The sequence below is a fragment of the Dendrobates tinctorius genome, unplaced genomic scaffold, assembly GCF_039654945.1.
Source record: "Dendrobates tinctorius isolate UK_male_01 unplaced genomic scaffold, ASM3965494v1 ptg000256l, whole genome shotgun sequence".
In the NCBI taxonomy this organism is placed as follows: Eukaryota; Metazoa; Chordata; class Amphibia; order Anura; family Dendrobatidae; genus Dendrobates; species Dendrobates tinctorius.
The window spans coordinates 1774642-1784626 of NW_027361923.1; the positions used below are offsets into that span (position 1 = coordinate 1774642).

General features: G+C 38.8%; 1 protein-coding gene across 1 annotated transcript; it reads right to left on the reverse strand.

The window, feature by feature from the left end:
* Positions 1–1940: 1940 nt before the first annotated feature.
* LOC141069060 (matrix metalloproteinase-18-like) lies at positions 1941–9493 on the reverse strand. The gene is made up of 10 exons (XM_073558361.1): positions 9364–9493; positions 7992–8236; positions 6998–7146; positions 6785–6910; positions 5534–5695; positions 5315–5432; positions 4814–4947; positions 4548–4704; positions 3264–3367; positions 1941–2298 (listed from the first exon to the last, which is right to left on the reverse strand). Exons 1-10 carry the CDS (start codon positions 9466–9468, stop codon positions 2198–2200), a joined length of 1401 nt encoding a protein of 466 aa, XP_073414462.1. The 5' UTR covers positions 9469–9493; the 3' UTR covers positions 1941–2197.
* Between the last annotated feature and the right edge of the window lie 492 nt (positions 9494–9985).

The window sequence follows — 9985 nt, forward strand, 5'->3', positions numbered from 1 at the left end:
ACTGGAGCCCTCTGCTCTTCACAGATGAAAGCAGGTTCACACTGAGCACATGTGACAGATGTGACAGAGTCTGAAGACGCCATGGAGAGCAATCTGCTGCCTGCAACATCCTTCAGCATGACCAGTTTGGCAGTGGGTCAGTAATGGTATGGGGTGGCATTTCTTTGGAGGGCCGCACAGCCCTCCATGTGCTCGCCAGAGGTAGCCTGACTGCTATTAGGTACCGAGATAAGATCCTCAGACCCCTTGTGAGACCATATGCTGGTGCGGTTGGCCCTGGGTTCCTCCTAATGCTGGACAATGCCAGACTTCATGTGGCTGCAGTGTGTCAGCAGTTCTTGCAAGATGAAGGCATTGAAGCTATGGACTGGCCCCTCCCGTTCCCCAGACCTGAATCTGATTGGGCATATCTGGGACATCATGTCTCACTCCATCCACCAACGTCACGTTGCACCACAGACTGTCCAGGAGTTGGCTTTAGTCCAGGTCTGGGAGGAGATCCCTCAGGAGACCATCCGCCGCCTCATCAGTAGCTTGCCAAGGCGTTGTACAGTAGGGAGGTCATACAGGCACGTGGAGGCCACACACAATACTGAGCATCTTTTCCTTGTCATGAGGCATTTCCACTGAAGTAGGATCAGCCTGTAATTTGATTTTCCACTTTGATTTTGAGTATCATTCCAAATCCAGACCTCCATGGGATATTCATTTTGATTTACATTGATAATTGTTATGCTTTATTGTTCTGAACAAATTCCACTATGCAATGAATAAAAATTTGCAACTGGAATATTTCATTCAGAGATAACTAGGATGTGTATTTTAGTGTTCCCTTTATTTTTTTGAGCAGTGTATTTGTCTGGGGGGAAGGGGTCAAAAATGGGGACATCACTAATGTGTTTTAACTTTGATATACCATTATTGTGAGGCGGGAGTAAAAGCAAGATGCTGATACCGTACAGAGCACCATGAGGGCACTCTGGAGTTTGTGCAACTCTTCAGATGTATGGTATAATTTGTTTGTAGCTAGAGTCAAAGGAGCTCTGTAATCAATTATACTGCTCTCAACCAGATTTCACAATATAACCTGCATACATTACTAAATAGTTCACATAGATCTGAAAGGGATTCTGTATTTACTTTAATAATACAGTCAGAATGAGTGTACTGTATAATACTGGAAATGTTTGCCTGAATTCAAACTGAATTCACCTAGCCTTATTGACAGCTCCTTAGTATCTCTCCTCCCTGCTGCTGAATCTCTGCCCACCTAGCCTGATTGACAGTTCCTCAGTGTCCCTCCTCCCTGCTGTTGCTGAATCTCTGGCCACCTAGCATGATTGACAGCTCCTCAGTATCCCTCCTCCCTGCTGTTGCTGAATCTCTACCCACCTAGCCTGATTGTCAGCTCCTCAGTGTCCCTCCTCCCTGTTGCTGAATCTCTGGCCACCTAGCATGATTGACAGCTCCTCAGTATCCCTCCTCCCTGCTGTTGCTGAATCTCTACCCACCTAGCCTGATTGACAGTTCCTCAGTGTCCCTCCTCCCTGTTGCTGAATCTCTGGCCACCTAGCATGATTGACAGCTCCTCAGTATCCCTCCTCCCTGCTGTTGCTGAATCTCTACCCACCTAGCCTGATTGTCAGCTCCTCAGTGTCCCTCCTCCCTGCCCATGTGAGGTCCATTTTTGTACGGACAGCATTCAGACTGAAAATACAGTTGTGTGAATGAGCCCTGACTCTGGAGGACCCAACATGTGTGCATTAGGTAAACAGCCCATCGATTTCGAGGAGAACTGTGCAATACTCCCTTTTCCCAGTAGAGGTGCTGCAGGGTAATTAAACAGGTATGTGTGCAGCAGTACATTATGTGATGAGCTTGTAAAGACATTGTCAAAGAGTAGAAAGCCCTCAGCAAAAATAACAAAATTTGCCAAACAGTTTAGAAAAATCATAGTTTATTATTATCATCACATATAAAATATAGGAGTTAAAATAAGTAAATATATATATTTCTGAATTCATATAAATACGTTGCTGCATAGTTGTCCTGGTGGATAAAGAACAGAATACAGTATGAGGGTTACATAGAGGCTTTCACAGTTGGACATGTCGGCACTGGACAAGTCACATGTAAATAGTTCTATGATTTGTAGCTGACGCTACGATTTACAAGACACTGCCATAAACATGTGTTCTTAACATCCCATCCAGCTGTTACTTCTGAGAACTTGCTGGATTCTCTTGGAGTCAATGTTATATTCATACTGAACTGAATCCTGGAAGAAGTAAAGAAGACCTGAAAGAACAAAAAAAAACAAAAATGTATAAGTTATGCAAACTGGGCATAATACACAATTTTTTACATTTAGACCACAGGCCAAATTTGGGTTCAAGTATTTGGCCAAATTGGCCAAAGGCTGGCAATGTGAAAAATGTACAAACCTATACAGATATATTTTAAATTCTCTCAGCTATTTGGGGGGCATCTTGACCGCTGCAGCCCATCGCTGGCCTCACCAGTGTAAGTTACGGAATTTCAGCCAAATAAACAACCAATGGAGAGAATCATGGCAGCGGCACTGGAATTTGGCAGATCTAGCATAACAGGGGACTATAAGTTATTTTTTCATTTGATTATATTGGTTGACTTTGCCCAAATGTTTTTATGATCTTGGAAAACCCAATTGACTAAATTTGTCCTGAACAGAAAACTACCGTATATCTTTTAGGAACGAAATCATAATTTCTTCTTCACCAGTTTTCTGGCATCATAAAGTCACAAAATTTGTCAGTAGTCATATTTACGTAAAATTTTGCCAATTTTTGCACAGCATTTTTCTAAAAAGTGGATAGGGCTTAGAAAAAGGGGCGCAGTGTACCCAAGAGCAACAAATTTACTATTATTTATGCTGGAAAACTGGTGTACATTGCTCCTTTTCCCTACGACAGCACATGACTCTCATCATTTTAAGGCCCATGGACAGTCCAAAAGATGCTCCAAATTATTGAGTTTTGTGTCTCCTAATATGTTTGGCAAACCGTACTCCAGTCGATAAATTTATGCAAATTTTGTCCAGTGTCACTAAAACGTTTTTGGTCAGATGCAGAAAATGGAAGTAACTCAAAATAGTATTTGAGCCCTAGATATATATTATTTCATTCAGTGTTGATCTTCCAAAAAATTTTGAAATTTTTCACTAAATTAGCCATGAAAAATAAATTCAGGTTTGTAACCAACATTATTGAATGTACCGTACTTACCTCTGTAATAAAATGCTGCATTAATTCCTGGTCTCATTCCAGGGAAGCCTTTGGCAATAAACTTTGGAAATCCTTCATCCATGGCTTGTCTGTCTTCATCATAGCTGAAATGGAAAAGTTAGACCAATTTTTAACACTTTAACCAAGAAAAGGTCTAAAAATAAGCCACTTGTATGAAGTTAACTGAACGTGAGGGTTAGACCATAGTTGTATAATTATTTTTTGTGACTGAATCCCGTAATAGTATTAGGATTGTATTCAATTTTTATCCGAAAAGGGAGAGCAATTTCTTTAATAGTCTTGAAATGTTTAATTTTTTTTTTTTGTCTTTAGCCAAGAAATAGAAAATATTCTTGGAAGCAGAAATTTAGAAGTAAGCTTGTATATTTTTCTACGACTGCCCAATAATATGAAACACTTGGTTTTCCGTGATATTCAGCTTCTAAAACAAATGTAAAAACGATATAAAAGAAAAAAATAAACTGTTCTCAACTTTTTTTCCTGGAGATGCAGCACTTATGCATTAGCTATCCTCCTGGATTTTGAGACCATCATGTCACCACCACCAATCAGAAGCCATAGCAGTCCCACCTACGTTACAGGCATCACCACTCAGCATTGAATAATGGTGCCAGTAGTGTGGAACAAGACTAAGTAAGAATAAAGCCGGTACGCCGTACTTCTTGCAAAAACTCCTTGATTATTGTATCTCTATTCTATACGTGCCAAAACTACTGAATACAGATCCTCAACCGTTGACGCGTTTCGTAAGTAAACTTCCTTAATCATAGCTATGAGAAGTTTACTTGCGAAATGTGTCAGTAATTGAGGATCTGTGTTCAGTGGTTTTAGCACATATGGAATAAAGTTACAATAAACACAGTTTTCTCAAGAAGGATGGGTTCTGGCTTTTTTCTTACTTGACTATATTGAGAAGCTGCCTAGCATCTTGGATGAAGCCATTACAGGTTTGGTGAGCTACTGGTTTTTCTATATATGGAACATGACTGTTGTGACCTCTAACTGGCTGCAGTGGTCACATGCTGATCACAAATAAACAAATAAGGGAAAGATCGCCAAACCGTCTATTCTGGCCTCCGAAAAAAAAGAGTGCTCAGTACCCTTACACCAATATATAGGCCAATTGATCACTTGATGTCAACCAAGCCAATTACCAAAATGCACATGGCGCTAATGTTACAAATCAGTAACCAGAAGAGGGAATAACCCCCAAAGTAGGTTTCGGTATATTCAACATTTTTAGTTCACTGCTGTCAGTCTTACCTATAATACTTATTTTTCACAAAGAAGAATGTTTTGCCCAGATGCTCAGCATGAACGGCAGCATCAATCTTTTTAACGTTTTTGGGAAATCCCAATTTGGTGATACTTTTGGGTCCTTGGGACACTTCAAAACCATCAAGAGTCCAATATTTGTCCCCTAAAATCAAAATAGAACATAACGACATCATGAATCAACTAATGTCAAATCAATTTTCACTTTTTACTACTGGAAAAGGTAAAAAAAACAAAAAAAACACTTATGTTACCTTTAAAAACAAGAATATCCTCGGAGATTGGATTCTCATAGGCAGCATCAACATCACTGGGTAAAGTTGGCCACAGTGACTGGATGAAAAATAAGTCAGATTCTCCCCCTCTTGGATGTTTGCGAAGTATGAACCTGAGAAATAAAATAAAAAATACTTAGTGTTATAAAATGTAGAATTTGTAGAACTTTCTAGGCACATTTAGTAAGAGCTCTACACTACAGCAATATGGCCGACCCAATGGTTTTCAGACTTTTATCGGCCGATTGGTTTACAAATATGTCCAACCTTTCGTTATATCTGAGATAAGTGGTTCCAGCTGACCAGCCATGAAAGAAACAAACTTATGAAATACTTTGCCAGGTATTGCAACTCAACATTATTTTTTAAAGCTCATCATCTTACATCACTCATCTTGGAATATCGCAAAAGAAGACATCTTTACTAGTATAGCTGAATATAGATATGTGACTGACAGCAGAAGTCCTTGTTATAACTTACCTGTTTATGAAAAAGAATAGTTCTCCTCGAAGAGTAGTCACGGCGTCAATGACAAGGTTAGGGTCGCATTTGGTAGGTGTGGTAGGACCAGTTGGCTGAATGGGATTTGATGTCTTTCCTAAAATATATATTTATAGATAAATTAATAATCTGTAGCATCAAGGCTAAAGGAATGGTAGCATTGATCCAGAACAGAAGAATCAGAGACCTCCTCCTTACCATAGAGAGACTGGATGGCATCAATGTCATCTTGAGGCAGATGGAAATTATTAGGGTCGGTGTTTGGGTAATTGGGATACATAAGAGCTCCTTGGTCTGTGGAGTGATGAAGGCCAAGAGCATGTCCAAATTCGTGAGCAGCCACCAGAAACAAATTGTACTCTAGAAGGGAAAGGTGAGATGAGAAAGTGATTAGTTGAAACTGAGTGCCAGATAATTGTCACGAAAATGGTTTTTCCAACTCATTACTTAATGGCATTTTGCTAGTATTTGCCGCCAATGTTTGATTGGTTGGAGATAAACTGTTGGTACCTTCACAAGTGCCAAAAGGTACAGTGTAGACATTGTAATGTATCAGAAATTACCGGACTTGAATTGTGCTACATTCCCTACTTTTAAGGCATTATTTCTAGTGACGAGCGAGTATACTCATTGCTCGGGTTTTCCCAAGCATGCTCGGGTGATCTCCGAGTATTTTGGCGTGCTCGGAGATTTAGTGTTTGTCCATGGAGCTGCATAATTTGCGGCTGCTAGACAGGCTGAATACATGTGGGGATTACCTGTTTGTTAGGAATTCCACACATATATTCAGGCTGTCCAGTAGCCCAAATCATGCAGCTGCGTCAACAAACACTAAATCTCCAAGCACGCCAAAATACTCGGAGATCACCCGAGCATGCTCGGGAAAACCCGAGCAATGAGTATACTCGCTCATCACTAATTATTTCATGTTGACTACTGATGGTCTATCTTATTGGTGTCTGTAACGGTGTACATAATGAAGGGGATACCCTTCATCCTGTTGACCCTCAATTATTGAACTATTTGCCTCCCCTTGTAAATGAATTACCTAGGGTGTCAAAAAATAAATGTAAAACTGTTTAGATTTAAAAAAATAAAAAATAACATTCACCCTCATCGAGCTACAACAGCTCCCATTCTAATGATTACCGAGTCCTCGCTGGTCTCCACTTTATGGGAACATGCTGTAAATGTCTCAATCAATCACTGGAACCAGAAGCGTCCCGCTTCATAGAGTGACTGAGCGGGCATTGTCATCCATTTTTGATGTTGAGACAACACCATCAAATAGTGAACCAGTTGGGAGGTGGGTAAATATTATTTATAGTTTTGAGTTTTTTAGCCAAGCAGAATTATACAAAAATATTTTTTATCCCTCGGACAAACCTTTCAACCCTCAGTAGTGCTTGGAATATTACAAGCCTATGAAACTACACACTCATGACTTACGTTGGCTGGTTTTTGTAAATGTTTCAGCTTCATCAAAGTGAGTATCACCCCCGATACGAGGCCCAGGTTGGAAAGCATGAGCTAAAATTCCATTGGGTCCATCAAATGGACTGTTATCACCGTGATCTAAAAAATGAAGATGAAGCTAATTAGTATTAGGAGATCATAGCACAAAGTAATTAGCGGCCATACCGATTAAACATTCATTGTTACCTCCATCGACAAATTTGATCTCAATATCACAGTCTCCATCGTAGACCCTAGTGAAGGTCAATGGGGTCACATCACTCCAGACTTTGAACGCCCTTTTGATGGAGGACTCCACATCAGCTTGAGGCATGTCGGGTGTGAAATTCACAATTCTTAAATGGAAAACAGAAATTATTTACATGAGTATAAAATGTAAGATATGCTCCTCAACTGTATACAGGAGTAACTGAATACTAGAAATATAGTTATAAAATATTGTTATGCTTGTTTTGAGGACCTTAAGACCATAGAAAAATACACTCTAATATTTAACATTTATAAGCCAAAAATCCCACACATTTAAGTAGATGGACGGACCCAGACTCACGTTTTGCCTTATGCTTTGTCAAGGGGATTCCCTTGACCAAGCAAAAGGCGAAACACATGTTGAGGTGCGACCAAAAATTGGTTTCATAATTTTGAAACATTAAATTACTACATTGAACAGTGTTATATAACATATTATTTTTACAAGCAAACTCTTTTTTCTCCTATACTTGACTTATATGAAATACTCTACGGTAGACTTATATGTATACATATCTTTTGGGATCATACATCAATTTCTAATGTCAATATATGTATGGTGCATTGCTCCATTTTCCCTTCTTTTCTGTAAAAAGCCTATTCTAGATATTTCCAATAAAGACTGTAACTTCTTAGCCCATTTTGAGTGTGGTGCATTGGCTACCGTATTTATGTAAAATATAGTACACCCTTGGACACTTTACTATAAATCAGTTATCCGTTAGCCATAAGTGACATAGGCTCTAAATGATGTCCTTACTCTGGAGGACCAGGCTGCATTATTTTGACAACCTATTGACTTAATGGAGAAGTATGTAATGTCTGATTTCTCCTGTGGTGGCACTGCAGCAAATTTGCACCCCTGTAGCCTACATACTACAGTCAATCACATGAAAAAAAAAAAAAAACAGCTCATGTAGGAAATGCTTACTTGTAGGTGATGTCGTTTTTCTGCCATGCAGAACTTTTAGGGACGGTGCTGTATTCTCCGATGTCATGAACGCCGCACCGAGGCTTCTCCATCATCTCTACAGTCTTCTTGTCCAGTTGTCCAGTCACTTCCAGACCAAAGAACTGCTGCATTTCTTCAAGCTTTTTAACGAATGGATTGCTGTTCTTAGTTCTTCCGACCGGTCTTCCAGCAATTTTCAGATCGTAGAAGCGTTCTAGGTATTTCTTGGGAATGAGATCAATTTAAAATACTTATTATAAGTATATAAGAGAAGAGTTTACTATGTGGTTAAATCTCTGTAGCCTTGTGTCAGAGTCTTAATCTACTGATTTACTTATGCTTCAAAAATCCGTAAATCCATTTATAACATCATAGCTAGATAGATAGTGGGATAGATAGATAGATAGATAGATAGATAGGAGTCCAAAAGAATCAGAGGCAGCACAGCATTCATGATGAAAAATGGAGCTTGAGAAAGGTCCATATTGTTAGGACCAAAACATCGCCACTTTGGGCTGATTAAATAGCTCCATTTTTCATCATGAATGGTGTGCTGCCTCTGATTCATTTGGACTCCTATTATTAAGGTTTGGTATTTCCTTGGGGCCTTGCACCCGCTTTTCTCATTTTCTTCTTTTTGTGCTGCTTTAATTTTTCCTATTTTCTAGATAGATAGATAGATAAAAAGATGGGTGGAAAAATAGATGTGGGATAGATAAATATCAGATAGATGATAGATAGATAGATAGAGAGATAATAGATATGAGATATATAATAGATAGAGATGAGATAGATAGATAGAGATGAGATAGATAGATAGATAGAGATAAGATAGATAGATATGAGAGATAAATAGATATAAGAGATAGATATGGGATAGATAGATGATAGATAATAGGTAGGTAGATATAGATAGATAGATAAAAAGATGGGTGGAAAAATAGATAGATGTGGGATAGATAAATATCAGATAGATGATAGATAGATAGATAATAGATATGAGATATATAATAGATAGCTAGATAGATATGAGATAGATAGAGATGAGATAGATAGAGATGAGATAGATAGAGATGAGATCGATATATAGATAGATAGATAGAGATGAGATAGATAGATATGAGAGATAAATAGATATAAGAGATAGATATGGGATAGATAGATGATAGATAATAGGTAGGTAGATATAGATAGAAAGATAGATAGATAGAGATGAGATCGATAGATAGATAGATATGATATGAGATAGATAGATATGAGAGATAAATAGATATAAGAGATAGATATGGGATAGATAGATGATAGATAATAGGTAGGTAGATATAGATAGACAGATAGGTGAGATACATACCTGGGCCATATTAGCATTTTTGCTGTCCAGATCTTCTTGAGATGCAGCTGGGAAGGCAGCAGACAGTGCCGCCCAGGACAGCAGCAGGATGGGCAGACAGTGCATTTTGCTGGAGCTCAGGTTGTAGAAGGATACTTGCCAGACATTGAGTCTTGCCTTTATATAGCCCCTGGATGTCTCATAAAATATGAGTCATATTATACTTTCTTAATTACTGTGGCAAACGTGGATCTGTTCCAACAAAGTGACACAACTGCAGTTAGGTAATAGTATACAATCCCCATGTAAGGGTGCATGACAGGAAACACAGCGCCTCGAGCGCTCCAGGTATTTATGTCAGGCAGACTATTAACAAAGCGTACAAAGTGAATGTTTCTAGGACACGCGTACATGTGGGTTGGGGGGGTACATGCTGCCAGCTTAAACAAGTTTGAAGATTCATTTGGGAAATCCCTTGGTTGAGCATTACACAGTTATAACGGCTATCGTAATCACTGCAGTGTCAGATTTTATTGCAGAAAAGGTAAATGAGTTTAGATTAAATCAATTTTTTACCATATTTCTTAGTACAAACTGCATACTTTATTATTTGGATCTCAAGACCTGATGAGACTGGTGCTTT